We start from the raw sequence: 18,074 nt of genomic DNA, 5'->3' as shown, positions 1-18,074 counted from the left end.
TGAGTACTTTGGTGCCCGTGCTCGACACTACCTATCCCGATGATCAAATTTTGAATAGTGGATTTCATGTGGTAGCTTCGCGAACAATTAGTTCCCCTTGGCAGGCTCCTTGAAATCGAAACTGGCTGGACAAAGAGCGCCTTTGTCGTCGGCGTAGCTTCATGTCTTCCTCAATGCATGCAGAAGCATCCAGAATACTGAGAGGTAACCGGTTCTTGAACTTTTGTTTCGAGCCTATCGGTACGTCGATGTACGGATCCTACTGGACCTTACCAAAATTTATATTACGTGGCATCACAAGCTACCACAACAATACAGAGCCTGCGGAAAGGCGACCTCGCCTAAATTTACACTATTACATTATGGAAAAATATGCAACAAAATTCAGTGTAAGCGCGCCCACACGCCGATTGGCAGAGGTCACGCGACCAACTACATTGATGATGATGATGATGATGGGCACCAAAAACCTTTGAAACAGGGCGGAGACAAATAGTCTCTTAGTCTGCTTGATTTATTCAGGTTTTACATCTATATATAGCGACCGAGACGCGACTCATACAGACTCATGTTCGCATCAGCAAGCGCGACCTGCCCGTCGTCAGAAGAAAACATTTGTCGATTGATGCCGTTCACTTCTTCTCGCGCCATCGTTGCCGCGTAAGGTAACCTTCAGCGCATTGGTTAAGCAGCACAGCTTTGCCACTGCATTCGCGCGGCTGCAACAACGAGCACTTAGGGAATGAGCCAAACCAGTGGTGAATCGCCACCATTTGCGACTACTCGCTTCGTGACAACTTGATGGATTTGTTGCCTTCGAGATCGAGACGATGTGTCGTCACGGAGGAAATCTCGGAGGCTATGCTTCAACATTGCCATCGATACTGAATCATTGTTTCAACGCAGATAATTGCGATTCGCGCAGCAACATAATTTATTTTATTACACTTTGTGTATAACTGACAGCTTTGCAAAAAAATTATAGGAGTTCTTTCCGAACGAAATATTTTTGAAAGTTTTTTACCAAACTTAGCGAAATGTACAAAAGTTAACAAGCAACATTGAAATTTGTTTTTTTTTTTGCGTGTTTGGTTGTTTGGCATTTGTTGTCGTCGCCATTTTGCTTTTTTGCGTGGTCTCCGTGTGCGCGTTGTGTGCGTCGTGAGCTGTAAGCATGCGTGTGCGTTGTGATCTGCTGTTGCGCGACAAGAGACATTTTTGCCAAGAGCGTTGGGAGACGAAAAGCTGAATGTGCCCGTCCGTCCACTGGCTGACGCGGAGGTATGCCACCGACTGGCCTGCGTGGAAGCGTGCATGAAGAATGGAGCGCCGGCTGACCCGACGGTAAGCACGTTTCTTGTCTGTATAACTGATCGGCAACGTTCTGACTGGTGTCGTAGAAGTCGCGGGGCGCTTTTTTTGTCTCTGGGTGTACGTCGGGGAGACTTGCGCCTGTGGCGCTCGTGCTGTGTGAGTCAACCACTCCGAGCTGTATGTCTGATTCACGCGTGGTGCACGGCGTCGGTGTTTCAAAACATTTCGTGCCGGGCCGGTCCCGGGTGCATGTGTAGCGTGTTGCATGCTCATTCGGTCAATCAAGCGCCAAGGTGGGGTCATGTCTGTTTAAGCTGTGTATTTAGCAGCCTGGCCTATTCGTCTGTACTACACGGTAGCCAAGTTTATCGCGAACTGAAATGCACGAAACCACTTAAAACAAGGGCGCCTGTTCCTGTGTTGTCATGCTCGTCCCCACCCTTTGCGGTAGCTTAGTGTTGCACCACTGGCCTTGAGGCCGCAGGTGCAACTCCGGCTGCGGCAGCCGGATTTCGATGGGGCGAAATGCAAAAAACGCTCGTGCTTGGATATGGGTGCTTGTTAAAGATCGGGGTCGTGGTCAAATTTAATTCAGTTATACACTGCGGCGTACCTTGTAGTGAGATCGTGACTTTGGATAGTAAAATCACAGAATTTGAATGTTTAACTTGCTTGACCCTGTTTTAAGTATTACCGTTGCAGCAGGACCCATGCACAGCCGTTTATATGAAAATCGAATTGGCGGACCGTCTTTTCCTTGTATTGTCATCAAATAATCATGCATAAATGTCGTGGCCGATATCGTGTCATGTCTAATAAACGCGGATCGTCCTATAAAACAGGCTGGTTGATCGTTAGCGAATCGAATGCTACCGTGTTGTAAAAAAGTAGAAAAAAAAATGCCTAAAGCGCATGTGATCGACGCCACCAGTTTCTCTCTCAGCCCTGGGTATCTTTTTCATGTTGCAAAATTATTTCTGTGAAATTATTTGTGTGCTCTGGATATCTTAAAGAACAAGATTTTACTCAAACCTGTAGTGTATTAAGACTTGTTAATCCGGCGTTACCATAAATATATGCCTTCTTGCAAAAAAGAGCGAAAAAAGGTTAGGAAAGCATGCAAGCCTCTGAATACGAGAGAAAAGATGCAACCTTTAGACCAAATCTGGGTTATTTTTCCCTTCAGAGGACTGACCCAAATTCCTACTTTTATGTTCGCACAGAAAAGTGCCTTGTCATAAAGATGTAATATCAGACACTTTCTTTTGAAATGTTTTTCTCTTAACCGCCCTGTGAAAAACTGTTGGTAAAAGAATTCGGTTCTTGCTATTTCAGTATACCTAAAACATATGCAGTGAACAATAAAAATATTCAACTAATTCATTCAGTCACATAAATAAAATACATTGCTAACACAGTAGCTGGTAGCAAGAAACACTTGGTTACATAAGCATCAAGCACTTATATACATTTTTTGTTATTGATGGCATTTCACTGTGTATAGCTGATATGTAATACTGCATTTATAAAATACTTTAAATAGTGGCATCCACAGCATCTGGAGAAGAGTGCAGGGCACATTGTGTCTGATACTAGTGCAAACTTGCGTGACACATCAACAATAGGCAACAATCTTACACCATCTGTTTAATGGTTTCTGTGAATATAAAAAAAGGATCTTTAAGGCCCTTCCCTGCATGTGCGAATGTACTTTGCCACACTGAATAAACAGTGCTAACATAACAAGAACCAGTTGAACATGCCCTTCCACATCAAACGTTTCTGTGTACACGCCCTGTAATATTTATGGAAGTATAGGTGTCGAGGCCCTCTAGCCAGTTTATGTATGGAACTCCATTACTCGGGACAAAAAAGCACTCTGCAGCAGTGTATGGGTCTGGTAGTATTCAGTCCGTACTAGAATTTATGAGGAATATTGAATACTGAAGCATATTTAAAAAAACTTAGATGTATTGATCATACTGATTTGTTCCCTTTGCTGCTTGAAAGAAATACCCATTAATTTTTAAAATAATTTTGTGGATATACATGCCTATTCTTGAATTCAAAACTATCTGTGCAGCATGTGTGAAGACCTGCAACACTTTAATGGAAGGCTTCTCGGCTTCACTCGACTATCACGAAGTGTCATGCATCCGACTCATCTTAAATGCCAGGCTCGCCAAATCACGCTTCAGTGACTGATGCACAAAAACCGAAGGGTCGCAAAATTCATTATTAAGTGTGGGATATTTTGCTGCGTAAGGAAGTAGCATTTGGTGCTTTATCGCTGAAATGGTTGAAGTACATATTACTTTTATTAAGCGGTTGTATTGCTTTCTCATTATGCAGAAGCTGGCAAGAGAGTGAAGAGGCTACGAAAAATCCTCAACATCGAGAGCAAGCCAGAAGAACCAGTAATTGCTTGCACACAGGTACGCTTATTGTGTGCTGCCAGTTGTTCTCCCTTCTTTCTTTTGCTTTCTTTTTTGGCAATATAGTGCATTTGAAATGATTCCGTGAACAAAGCATGATTAAATCAGTGTTTCCCAACTTCTGGCCCCTGGAATCACTTGACATAGCGAAAGGGATCTGTATGGATCACTTAAAGATTTGCAGTTGATCTTGCGATGTGTGACTATGACTAAAATTGATATCTGGGCAGCATGGTGGCAGGTAGCAAGCCGTTGCAGGAAAGTTGCTGATGCTGTATGCTATTTAGCAATAATTAACAATGATCGTGTACGAGATCACGCTCACTGACGACAGCTTGTGTATCTGTGGGCAACCAGCCGGCAACTACCAAGTCCACCTCTGAACAACTTATATTTGTTCGCACACGTGCACATGTGCTGCAGTGTCAGTAACTGCAAGCAACTGTCAAAGAAATGCCTCTGCAATGCAAACCATGCAACGGTGCTGCAAGACATTTGTTTTTCTTCTGCTGTCATTTATGGCTTGTCCTTTTGATGATAAACTGTTCACCTTTATGCTCTGTGTGATCAAAAGTGAGCTTTTAAAGTGTCGCTTAATTTTCTGTGTACAGGTTGACATTGGTGGCCGGACGCTGATTGATAAGAACATCCTCGATCAGCTGAGCCAGGCCTGTGACTGTACCAGTGGCCGTGGAAAATTCGTCAGGGTACTTTTGCACCACGTCTTTACTGATGGTGGGCTCCACAGCAAGCCGCTGCTTGGGGGAAGAGCTGCCTACGTGGCGAGACGGTTCAAGAGGAGGCCCTCAACACTGTATGCGTGGAGACCGATAGGTGTGTACGCTATTTTAATAGTCATGTAGTCTTAAATAATGAAATCAGAACATGCATATAAGTTGAAGAAAGGCTATTTGTACAAACTGTACTGTTAGCAACTGGATAAACTATAGTAAGTGTTCCTAATATTTGGTGTAGAAAAACAAATAGTTCCCTTCTTTCATTATTTACATTATGGCCACAAAGTTATGCACAAATTTTAGAGGCCTGATAAAAGAAATGATTTGTTGAGCTATAGATTGATCACAGCTGCTTAAAAGATACTGATGGGCTAGTTGGTGAGCCATGATATTGAAGCAGCGCACTTACATCTGACACATACGCGTACACATAGAAAGGACATACACAGGCGCTGGACTACACATTTTACAATATTGCTTAAAGACGACCCGTCTTTTGTAGTGTCACTTGAGAAGCACACGTGCTCTGATGGCAGTGAGGTGTGACAAGAGCGAGAGTAAAACACAAAAAAAAAACACAAATAGAGGTGACATTTTTGGATTCCCACCCTGAATAATCAAAGTCTAAATAGCGGCACGCTTTTTCAGAGAATGATACCAAGGTGCAACCGATAGACCTACCTTTCCATTTGTCAGTTTCTGTTGCTTTGTTTGTTATGTTCCCTGCACAAAACTTCCGTATCTTTCAGGACAGGTTTGCAGCCCCAATCCTTGCAATGATAGGCTAAATGACTTGTATCTTTAGCCGTGCAGGGATAAATGTGCATTTAGCCTTGTATATTCAAGCACCTGCATGTCTGCCCAGTGTATGCCTTGTTACAGGACAGAAGGATCCTATAAACCACTCCGTCTACACAAGTGACATAGGGCTTTCGATGGTTGATTGCACAGGGACTTCTTTTTTTTGTGCCATTCACCTTTTTGCACAGGATCAACAACTGCACAGGTGTGGTAAACACTACATCAACGCCTGCCCTTTGCCCTATCTTTTGCAGATTGTGGGAAATTGTGTGTACATAAGGTATGACTGCGTTGTCTTGACAGTCCTTGTGACTGCAGTGGATCCGCTCACTTTTTTGTGTTTAGTAACCTGAAACGTATCAAGAGCTTCGATGGATACCTAGGGCTCCTGAGGCGGGTTACCTTGTTTGTGAAGCTGGTTTCACATTTGTGATGGCATGATTTTTGCAGTGCGTTCAGAAAGCAAGAGCGGACAATCGCCCTCTTCACAAGCTTTGAATGTGCCGATTGGTAGGGAAGGACAGATTTGTTGCTCCTTGGTTCATAATACCAACATACACACCAATGCAGTGTTTTATAAATGCCTCACGTCATTGCTACTAACACATAAGCTACCTATCAGCGGTTTTATTAGGTTTTTAGACCTTGGTGCATATGTATCCTCTGATCAAATCTGTTGGTCTTATGAGCCAAGGAGCAACAAAGCTGTCCTTCCCTACCACTCGGCCCATTCAAAGCTTGTGAAAAGGGTGACTGTCCACTCTTGCTTTCTTAACACACTGCAAAAAACATGCCATCACAAATGTGAAACAAGCTTAACAAACCAGGTAACCTGCCTCAGGAGCTCTGGGTATTCATCGAAGCTCTTGATCAATTGCAGAATGCTTACATAAGAAGACAGAAAAGGCGAGCGGATCCACGCACAGTCACAGGGCATTACAAGCTGGTCATGCCTTATGTACTCACAATTTCCCAAATCTGCTAAAGATAGGTCACAGGGCTGGCATTGATGTGGTGTTTTGCGCACCTCTGTGATTGTCGAGCCTGTGCAAAAAGGGGAATGGCGCGAAAAAAGGAACAAGTGCCTGTGCAATCAACCACTGAAAGCCCTGTGTGAATTGTTCAGAGAGAGTGGTTTATAAGCTCCCTCTGTCCTGTGACAAGGTATACATTGGGCAGACGGGCAGGTCCTTGAGTGCGAGGCTAACTGAGCACAATTATCACTACATGGCTAAAGATTCAGATCACTGAGCGTTTCATTGCAAGGATTGTGGCTGCAAACCCATACTGAAAGATACGGAAGTTGTGCGCAGAGAACACAAACAGCAAACGGGAAATTCTTGAAGCAATAGAAATTGACAAATGGAAAGATAGGTGTATCAGTTGCCCCTCAGTATCATTCTCAGAAGAAGCATGCTGCTATCTTGGACTTTGGTTATTCCTAGTGGAAATCCAAAAATTTCATCTTTATTTGTGTTTTTTGTGCATTTTATCCTGGCTCTTGTCACACCTCACTGCCATCAGGGCATGTACGCTTCACAAGAGACACCATAAAAGATGGGTCTTTGAGCAAATAAAGCAGTAGTTGCAGTCCGGCGCCTGTGTATGCCCTTTCTAAGTGTACGTGTCAGATGTAAGTGTGCTGCTTCAAGATCATAGCTGGCCAGATAGCACACATGTATTCCTAGGTCGACTTCTGCACCAGCTATTTCTGATGGCACATTTTAATATATGCTCGGCGATTTGCTATGTGCTGGCTATCTTATAGCTTTGTTTCTTTACTAAGAAAAACCTGCACTATTTTTCAAGACTTCTTGGGTTAACTTAGCGCTTATTGTTATTATAAAGTGTCAAATATATATGTTGCATGAAAGGTTCACTCTAGCAGGAACTTAGTGAATGCACAGAGAGGAAGAGCCCCATCACATTCGTGTGACAGTCACGTTGACCATGGAGCTGATTTAGTTCATTTGCTGCATGTCTGACCACCACTGCTGTCATGTGTAAGCAGCAGGCTGCACCTACTTTAAAGATGAATGTTTTCTCTTAAATCAATTAAAGGGTGACAGGAAGTAGTAAATTCCAGATGCAATGTTTTCACTTGCTATGTTCAAGCTTTGCATTGCCATAGTGACCATCAGATAATTTAAAGCATAATGCTATTTGTAATAACACTTAATCAAGGATAAAACGAAAATATTACAGGATTTTTTGGGCAGATAATTCGAGCATGAAGCTAGTTTAATCTGCATAGAAGCTCACTTGTATACTTTTTGTCTAGCAGCTTGTACAAAGCTCTTGCCACATTTACCATGACTCCTTATACTGTTATTATAGCTCCTTATGCAGAACATCAGTAGTACATGGATTAAACATGAAAGCTTCCAGTAGATATTTATTTCTTAGTTTTGTGGTTTAAATAATCACTATTGCCTGCTAATTTAATTTGCTAAAGCTGCACATTGTTTCATTTACTCGTATGTTTTCAGGATACACCTGCTCAGTTTCCGGGAGCCAGTGTTCCGTACATCAAGAAGAGCCTATCCTTGCTTCTTTCGTGATAAATAAAATGAAGTAAGACCATGCCTTTTCATATGCCTTCTTATTTGTTACTGCTGGCTGCACCTCATATTCAGCCTCAGTAAGCATTATCTTACATGAAGTCATTGCATTGAGGACTGAATGCAATGACAACTTTGTGAAGATGCTGCGCAATACAATGACAACCCAGTGGAAAAATAGTACAATGAAAATCCAATGAAGATCCCATGAAAAAACAACACAATAAAAATACCATGGAGACCCCATGGAAATACACCACCATAATACTCCAATGGAAATACAATGGATTCACGGTGGCCACTTTTCCATAATCTCTCAACAAATCCTCCATCAAATGCCAATGGAATTTCCACAATTTTTCTGTTGATGGTACAATAAGATATCGATGGAAAATCAATGGATTTCCAACATTTTTTGTAAGGGCTGTTCCTGAATTAATTCGGAGCATCCCAAATCAATACTGAACCCTTTTTCTCTTTCCGATTTTATGCGTTCTATCAGATTCGTACTAGGCGTTTTCTGTGTTATGCGGTAAACTCAATGATGCACCTTGCCCATATTTTTGAAAATAAGTGGTATGTTATTGATGATCTGAAGGAGTTCAAGCTTTCTTGTTTAATTCGGGCCTTTGCAATAATTTAAGTATATTTAAGCGCTACAGAGCGTGATAAGTGTGCTGTGCTAACGACGTAGAATTTAGCTTCTTGTACCGGGAGAACATTGCGTATACGCAATGCCTCATAACGTCGAGCGTACCGGAATCTTGGCAAAACGCTAACATAATCCTAATCCATAAGAAAGGGGACGCCAAAGACTTGAAAAATTATAGACCGATCAGCTTACTGTCCGTTACCTACAAAGTATTTACTAAGGTAATCGCAAATAGAATCAGGAACACCTTAGACTACTGTCAAGCAAAGGAGCAGGCAGGATTCCGTAAAGGCTACTCAACAATAGATCATATTCACACTATCAATCAGGTGATAGAGAAATGTGCGGAGTACAACCAACCCTTATATATAGCTTTCATTGATTACGAGAAAGCATTTGATTCTGTCGAAACCTCAGCAGTCATCGAGGCATTACGGAATCAGGGTGTAGACGAGCCATATGTAAAAATACTGGAATATATCTATAGAGGCTCCACAGCCACTGTAGTCCTCCATAAAGAAAGCAACAAAATCCCAATAAAGATAGGCGTCAGGCAGGGAGATACGATCTCTCCAATGCTATTCACAGCGTGTTTACAGGAGGTATTCAGAGACCTGGATTGGGAAGAAATGGGGATAAAAGTTAATGGAGAATACCTTAGTAACTTGCGATTCGCTAATGATATTGCCTTGCTTAGTAACTCAGAGGACCAACTGCAATGCATGCTCACTGACCTGGAGAGGCAAAGCAGTAGAGTGGGTCTAAAAATTAATCTGCAGAAAACTAAAGTAATGTTTAACAGTCTCGGAAGAGAACAGCAGTTTACAATAGGCAGCGAGGCACTGGAAGTCGTAAGGGAATACATCTACTTAGGGCAGGTAGTGACTGCGGATCCGGATCATGAGACAGAAATGATCAGAAGAATAAGAATGGGCTGGGGTGCGTTTGGCAGGCATTCTAAGATCATGAACAGCAGGTTGCCATTATGCCTCAAAAGAAAAGTGTATAATAGCTGTGTCTTACCAGTACTCACCTACGGGGCAGAAACCTGGAGGCTTATGAAAAGGGCTCTACTCAAATTGAGGACGACGCAACGAGCTATGGAAAGAAGAATGATAGGTGTAACGTTAAGGGATAAGAAAAGAGCAGATTGGGTGAGGGAACAAACGCGAGTTAATGACATCTTAGTTGAAATCAAGAAACAGAAATGGGCATGGGCAGGACATGTAATGAAGAGGGAAGATAACCGATGGTCATTAAGGGTTACGGACTGGATTCCAAGGGAAGGGAAGCGTAGCAGGGGACGGCAGAAAGTTAGGTGGGTGGATGAGATTAAGAAATTTGCAGGGACGGCATGGCCACAATTAGTACATGACCGGGGTTGTTGGAGAAATATGGGAGAGGCCTTTGCCCTGCAGTGGGCGTAACCAGGCTGATGATGATGATGATGACCGGGAGAACTATGTGCGCCACAAAATCACATTTAGTGAAAATGTGTGGACACTGATTGTCAATACTTGCGGAGTTGCATGCGCGGATCAATTACTGCTTTTGTAAAAAAAAGAATAGTGGCGATTTACCGTATTTAGCATATTAATAGTGGCGATTTAGTATATGCGAGAGAAATGCGTTAACATTACGTCGCACGTCGTGGAGGTGCCTGATTCATTTTAAACCGCGTTCGCCAATGTGAAAAGTTGTGTTCAGGTGCTCACTCGATCCACGTCCTGCCTCTTTTTGGGGAGCGAAGTGTAACTGACGCATTAAAGCTTCTTTGATGACTGCACCAAAGCGTTATTTACGGGCAAGGCGTCAAACGGGTGAGTCATATGCAGGCAACGTTTCAAAGTACGCTGTTTAATGACAGACATATGCGGAAGTTCTTCATTTAACTTGTCCAAAAAACGAGCTTTGCTGGAAATTCAGTTGTCATTCTGCAAGGTACCACGTGCCTATGTACTGGTACTTTTGCGTTAGTGTTCCCAATAATGCGTATATTACGGTACTGACCTTTTGTGACATCTTGTAGTTTGCTGTATACCTTCGTGGATGTTAATTATTTTATGGCCATGCGGCGCTGCACTCAAAGAGTACCTACCGTTTTGTCTTATTTCGCAGTTACATCAACCCGCACCAATCGCCAGATATGACTACAAGTGTACCTGTACGAAGTACAGCAAACTTAAGCTACACTGAAAATTAGTAGGAGCTTTAAATAAACGTATTTATTATTCGCGTACATGTCTCTAAAGTTAACGGATGGCTTTCCATTCCTGATTCTGTCGCCTTCATTGTCACATAAACCATTGACGTCACATGTTACGCGAACCACAAACGAAATGGCTGTTAGGATTTTCAACGCTATACGTTTCTGTCACGAGTACGGTTGCAATTTCAGCACGGCCGATGGCTTATGGCCTTAAGACAGAATAAGTTGAACAGAACCCTTCTTGTCCATGAAATTGACTGTTTCGACATGTTGGTGTGGCATGAATGCAGCTTTCTGCGCACAATGCGAGGATAGAGCAGAGGCGAACACATGAGCGCTCGCTCGCACATTGGCCCGCTCTTGTTTCTCAGCCTCTTTTTCGTCCTCGTCTTGTGCCCAAAAAGCTGCGTCCTTATTCTCTCTTTGTGGGTGAGGCGCGCAAAGTGCCCGCATTTTCATCGCATAAGAAGCAGCCTTGGTTGCATGAAAATTTAACACTAATGAGGGTCAGAACTAATTTCAGGTTATCTGAAGTAATTTCAGTATTAGCAAGGGAATCGTTTGCCGACCACAGGAGCATTTCGGCATTCGTCCAACGTTTCGCCTCTGTCGAGGCCTTCATAAGGCCAACAGATCCTTCTGAGTCGTTTCTCAAACCAGTTCGGACCGGTTCCTCTAATGAGTTTGGCTTCAGATTCAACTCCAAGATGGCGGGAAAATAACGGTTCGATTCGGTTCCGGTTCAGCTGAATATAACGGCTGAGCTCCACGTTTCGGTTCAGGTCTAGTTCGGTTCGACAACACGGCATTGAGTGCCTGCTTTTCTTCGCCTTATTGAAGGCGTCTGCCACTGGGAAGCTTGTGAAGACAGTTTATGCCGCTAATTTATTCTAGAAGCTTGTCGCATTATTATTATCATTGTTATTCGTACTATTAGTATTCATATTATTTCTTTAGAAAACAGGTACACACTTGACAGAAAAGAGAGAGCGAGGAGCAGGCTGGCAACTGACACTGGAAGGGGCACGAAGCCTGCCTACTCTTCAGATATGAGGAAGTGACAGAAACACAGAAATGTAAGATAAGAAGAAGGGGAGGAATGCGGAAAGAAAGAGTAAGATGACAAATCACAAAGAATAAGCAGAACACACTGTAAAGGTCACGTACGCTTGACAAAACCGTTCAGACACAAGCCTCGCTAATCAATCGAGCTGTCATGGATCTTCTACGAAAAAGGCTACTCATGTGCAGATTCTTTCACGGTTCCTTTTTATGCTTTGCTGGAGTAGGCTAAAGTTAAGCCAACAGTAAACATGTCCGTGATTGTCAGTAAATGCCATATTCAACTAGGGACCATTGAACGATTGTGCTATAAGTGTGCATTGGTTGTACGATTTTGCACCGCTATGTTTCAGGGCTGTCTCGTGTATGTTAATAGAGCCACGCACGAGGACTTGGACGAGGTGGAAGCACTCAACGTCAGCGTCACAGGATGCTTATGCCTCGCCAGGTAACGAATGTTATGTTTGGGATTTCGCAAAACTGTTTAAGTGTCGAGCGGCTCTAAGTCACTGCAAGAGCGATGTACTGCCCATCATCATTTGCAATGCGGGAACCTCGCGTGTGACGTATGTCTAGCGGTACTGATGCCCAAACACGCTCCGTATTAGATTCCAAATAACCCTTTGTGTCTTTAGTGTGTCCGTTGTGTGCTCCACACTTCATCGAATTTTAAATTTTTTATTGACAGTTTTAGAAGTCGCGACGTCCTACGACCCACCCTCCCTAACACTGAAAACAATTTGTGTCGTTACTAAACATTCGACGCACGCAAATAAGGCAGGGAACGAAGTTGAAGTCGACCTTGCATACATTCTTTTCAAGGCAGCACACGAAAGATTTAGCAACTGTAGTGATGTAGATTAGGGCAGCCCTTGCGGCGACTGGTTCTTGAAATAAAAAAAAAAATTTAGCTCTCTCACTAAGGAACTCTTTGGGACCTCCGTGCAGTGAAGTTTAACAGCTCACGGTGGAGCATCCGTACATACACGTGGATGGCACCGGTTCTGTAGCTATGATCCGTAAACCTCAAGGAGTCCTCAGAGTTCTAGAGCGTCTGAGGGGCCGCTCATATACGCACAGGCCCATGGCACATTTCATTCGTGACAGCAGTTAGCGCGAGTGCCCGGCAAGCCTTTTTCGCAGGAAGATTTGTGCGCATATACGTTACCAACGAAAGCGTAAAGCAGTGCCTATATCATCGAGACGCCAGCACCCTCGATTCCGACAACCGATGTCACCCTCATGCATGGGATTTCAAGGATCGCGAAGCCCGCTACTTGGAACATCTGCACGCTTATAATACCATGCAAAAAATGACACATAAGGAAAAGGACAAGCAGGCGCCTTCCCGTCCCTCTGTCTCAGTTCTGTGCGCGCTGCTGCTATAAATTGAGCTTCCACTTGCATGTACCTCGTTTCATCACGTGATCTCGACCTGCATACGCACATCTGGCCCCTGTTTTGTTTTGTTGTATCGTGGGTAGAATCTTTAAGTGGGACAAAACGTATAACTTACTACTCAGAACGAAAACACCATGCCTTCTTTAAGTTCATGCTTGCGCGCAAAAGCTACAAAAGGAAACAGAGAAAAACGGCTTTTTTTTTTAAGTTTTCAGTGGTAGAGAAAGGTATTTGAATCTTTCGTTAAAGAATAAAATCTATGCGCAACAAACATTAGAAGCTATATTGTAGCGTGAGTTTGGCCTCTATGACATCGGGTTTAACGTGCACAGTTTAGAAAAAAAACGCAAAAACTTGTTTCTCGGAACTAGCTTCAAAAAATATACACGTGAGAGAGCTGTGCGCAAGAATATTTAGTGTGCGTCTCTCGAAAATTATTTTTGAACGCTTTCATCAAATATAATCCTATCGTTACACGGGAAAGCACTAGCGCAACCCCACCAACGAAGTGAAAAGGAAAATGACCGGTGTGTAGTGTACTTGCTCGAAACTTTGACGTTTTCTTCAAGGTGTGCTTTGCAAAGTATCGCCAAGTAACCTTGAATATACGGGTGAATCGCGGTCTCTATTGTAACTGCTTCTATTATGATCTCAGTGGTGCTTCTACCCGATCAGTGCTAATTCCTTGTTCTCATACAACAGGACATATTTACAGCGTTCTTAATACAGCACTATGGACGAGGACAAAGAGGTACGCGAACGACAGGTACAGACACAGGTTTTCGTCCTCGTCCATAGCGCTGCTTTAAGAACACTTTCAAGATGATCCGACTCACTGAAATCAAGATATTTATGACATTTCTTTTATGGATGCATGCAAGAATTCGCATCGCGGTATATTTAGAATGCGTGGTAATGGGCGCTGAATTACTATTCGCACTTCGCTTCTGTATAGAATGCGCGAGTTCTTCGTTGTGGTACAAAGCAAGCCTAGCGTGACAGCGCCTCTTCGGCTCCGAGGTAATGAGCTCAAGGTCGCGGTGGCCTTGTCAACGCAGTTCCTCTCCGCGCAGAATTGTCTCGGAAATGCGTCATCTAAGCTCGCATGTCACCTATTTCTCTTTTGCCTTTTTTGTCGTTTGTCTCGCTCGCAAGGAACAGAGAGACGCTTTGCACGGAATTGTGGAGGTGGGAACTAATGCTCCGAGGTTTATCCGTGACGGCTGTGTGGTATTTTCTAGACATGGAGGGACCACGTTGGCCTCTAAAGCGTACACGTGCGCTCGCAAAGGAGCCGTGGGCCTCCTCGTTTTCCCCGATTCCGGACCGCCTGATGCGACAGGCTCCACATCGACCCATCTGTTCCCATCGGGTCCCGAGATGCCAGAAACCGTGCTTCGCAGGGACAGTATGATGAAAGTTGGCGACCCTCTCACTCCAGGCGTTCCTGCGATACGTGAGCTGTGACCCGGGCCTCCAGGCCTTTTGTGCTTTATTATTATATGCGGGAAGACTGTCCGCTTGCGAGTGGAGGATTTCACTGTTCTGAAGACATGTTAGTTTCTTTTCGGCGATCAATCTATTTGTATTTCCTAAATACATATTGTTACCCGGCTGTCACAAACTCGTTGCCATCTGTTCTCTTTCGGATAACGAAATAAATTATTGAAGCAAGTATTGAATATTGAAATATAGAAGCAAAAATTGAATACTCAATAGTAAACAAACCGTAGAAAAGCATTTCAATCAGAGAATAACAAAGAAAACATGTGGCCATTGCCAGGTTAAGCGACCAATAAGAACGGCGGAGACCACTCCCCGATATACCCTCAACTTTCGTTCACATTAGAAGAACAGATCGCAGTGTGCGACGAGGTATAGCGTTTTTCTCACAATTATTGTATGCTGAAGCAAGGTATGAGTACGGGCTAGTTGTTATTCCATGGTATCAATCGTCACTTACAGCGCATACATAGACGGAGGACAAAAAAGGACGACGTAGACAAGCGCTGACTTTCAACTGATTTTTATTTTCAGAAACAAACGTATATACCCTAAACACCAAGAAAAAAGCGCCCTCTACAAGCAGCAACCCGACATGAGAATGCATTCAGAATTTGTTACCTAAGATGAACGAGAGCGCATGTGCGACCTCAGGAAAAGCAGTTCTTTGTCTGTTAGTGCGCTCTCGTTCATCTTAGGTAACAAATTCTGAATGCATTCTCATGTCGGGTTGCTGCTTGTAGAGGGCGCTTTTGTCTTGGTGTTTAGGGCATATACGTTTGTTTCTCAAAATAAAAATCAGTTGGAAGTCAGCGCTTGTCTACGTCGTCCTTTTTTGTCCTCCGTCTATGTATGCGCTGTAAGTGACGATTGATACTATTGTATGCTGCTTTTTGTGCTCGGAGGTACAATGATATGTATTATGATTTTGTCCCTATCTCCAGCATAAATCAGCCTTGTCCGTTGTAATAAAGGAAGAAAATTAAGTAATTGTGCGGTTATGGCTTTAAAAGAATTCTCACGCTTGTTTCTATACCATAGCTGACAGAGGCGCTCGTTCGAGATGTCGTTAATTTGTGGAATTGAGGTTGCTGCACAGTCTTTCGCTTGTTATCTGACCAACCTCTTTTTCTATCTGAATGATTTCGCTGTGCCGCCGGCATTTTTTGGTAGGTTTGCTTTTAGTGAAAACTAGTTGACTTGTGTGCCATCTGCCTCATTCAAAGACAACTTGTCTGGCATGCATCATGCAGCGTCAGCCGAGAGAATGGATCCTGCTTTCGCTGGCTTACCACCCATACCCAGCCAACCGATCAGCTATCTTGACGCCCAACTACTGCTAAGGTTGGTATAACGCGCCGACATTTGCAGACCAGTGATCTTAGTAATGAGTGAAATACGGACAGCGCGCCGTGATTTATAAAGATGGTGAAGCAAAGGAGGGGGGGGGGGGGGAGGTATCTATCTTGTCTATGTGTCTACTTAGTGTTCATGGCCATATTATTTGCTGCTGAGGTTCTCATTGGCTCTGCTGGGGTACACGTCAGAAGGAGATGGACGCCGCAGCTTGTCCGCACTTCAGCAGCAGACGATATGGGCATGTCGACTAGGTGGACACTTACAGAATAGCCCCCCAGAACTTGACCGGTCAATTGCCCCCCGTCTGGCGCAGGAAACGACGTCATTCTGGGGAGGAGTTGCATTGCACAACGCAAATTACTAAGTCATGGGAAAAACAGGGTTACTAAGCGGGATAGCAGTGATGTTAAACAGAACATGTGCGAGCAAGTACATCAACGCGCACAAAAGTGTGCAAATAAACATGTGCAAGTAACCACGCGTCGTAGCAGAGCGACGTTCGTATTTGGTGCTGCACGTCGACGGAATAAATACTGCCAGCATTTCTGTAAGTACGTGGTACCATGCGGGATGGTAGATGCTCTGTTCCTTCGTCAGGCGTTAGAGTTCTACGAGAAAGTTTTGTAGACGGAGATATCAAGCGGGGTGGCTACACAGTGCAGCGAAAGCGGGAGTGCTCGTGCACAATGTTCTTCGCGCGATCAATAACTTCGGATTTACTTCCCAAAGCGCGCGTTTGGCTTGTGCAAGGCGCATTGAAACAGAAACCACCTTTTCGCTATATAATATGCCATGTCCGCTCATAGACCGTTAAGGTTCAGGTATTGGATTTACGCTTCACTGGCCTAGTCTGATGGCAAGTGTTAACAGAGCCACCTACTTAAATATATGCATCTGAGATAAGCGTGGCTTGGTAGAGATTGTTTTGCGAGTGTCAGGAGCGACAACACCTTTATTGTCAATTCTATGTCGAAAAAGTGTTGAGGCGCCTGTTCTATTTATTTGAAAGATGATGGCGAATAACAGACCACGCGGTTAAAGTATAGAGTCATAAAAAGCCGATGCAAAACGCCCCAGCCGGGCTCACTCATCGACCAAGGCTGGCCGGAATGTCAGTAGCTTAAGGACTCTTACGTGAGCGCCATCTTGTTACCAAGGGTGAATTAGCTCGCGAATAGAACATTACTTATTCAAATTCTAAAAGGCGCCAAACACGGCGACACCTCCATACACTCCATCCTTTGGTTCCCTGCCGACGTCGGGGTGATTGGGGCGGTTCCTCTGAACCTTAACGAGCCTGCTCACGAAGCTGCGCGTGGTTTTACCGACCACGCTGCCCTCAGATCGGGCGACTCTCTCCCCGGACACAGAGACGCTCCTTTCACGCACAAAGAACTTACTAAACTCTTTTACTTAGAGAGAAGGATTTTGCCGCCGCCTTAGTCCAAGATAAGCAGGCCGCAGGCGGTCACGCTCAGACTCTTGCAAACGAACTCCTACCCAAATCCGGCGTCCCTTAACAGCACATATCCCGAGATTTACCCATATTGTTCTTGCGTGGCCTGTGGTGAGGTTGCTACTTTGCTTCATATGCTCTGGGAGTGCGGGTAGCCGGGCCTGAAGTTCACCGAGGAAGAGTGGGACGCGCTTCTGCGAAGTCCCGCCTTTGAGGACCAAATCCTCCCATCCAGCGCGCCCGCGATCGGGCCGGCAGGCTAGATCTGTCAGTCCCGTCGTGGCATTAGCCGGGTGCGTGTTTTATCGCGTTCTGCTGGACCCAATAAATGTTCACTCACTCACTCACTCACTCACTCACTCACTCACTCACTCACTCACTCACTCACTCACTCACTCACTCACTCACTCACTCACTCACTAAGCAGCAAATAAATTACGCCAGAGCGACAGGTGAATGTGTGCAGGATGCTGTCAACCTGAGGCGGGGAAGTTTTGCCAAAGGATAGTCGTCGAGAGCGAGTGTCGTAACCCCTACGCCCAGCTGGTGGCAAGTAAACCATCAAAAAGAATAAGGACACTTCG

At 44.2% G+C, this 18,074-nt stretch overlaps 1 protein-coding gene and 1 long non-coding RNA gene across 4 annotated transcripts in view; both read left to right on the top strand.

The window, feature by feature from the left end:
• Positions 1-18,074, top strand: part of LOC135908990 (aminopeptidase NAALADL1-like) — a 78,618-nt gene that overhangs the window by 38,056 nt on the left and 22,488 nt on the right. For all 3 annotated transcript variants that reach the window (XM_065440854.1, XM_065440853.1, XM_065440855.1), the window contains exons 6-8: positions 12,125-12,219; positions 14,414-14,628; positions 15,929-16,019. In XM_065440854.1, the coding sequence (XP_065296926.1) occupies positions 12,125-12,219; positions 14,414-14,628; positions 15,929-16,019 (401 nt within the window). The remainder of the gene's footprint in view (positions 1-12,124; positions 12,220-14,413; positions 14,629-15,928; positions 16,020-18,074) is intronic.
• Positions 1,121-7,874, top strand: LOC135909044 (uncharacterized). Its single transcript, XR_010566538.2, has 4 exons — positions 1,121-1,344; positions 3,667-3,749; positions 4,361-4,583; positions 7,777-7,874. It is a non-coding gene; the product is annotated as an uncharacterized lncRNA (long non-coding RNA).

The sequence above is a fragment of the Dermacentor albipictus genome, chromosome 2 (assembly GCF_038994185.2).
Source record: "Dermacentor albipictus isolate Rhodes 1998 colony chromosome 2, USDA_Dalb.pri_finalv2, whole genome shotgun sequence".
NCBI classification, from domain to species: domain Eukaryota; kingdom Metazoa; phylum Arthropoda; class Arachnida; order Ixodida; family Ixodidae; genus Dermacentor; species Dermacentor albipictus.
This window is presented reverse-complemented; position numbering and strand designations above follow the sequence as displayed.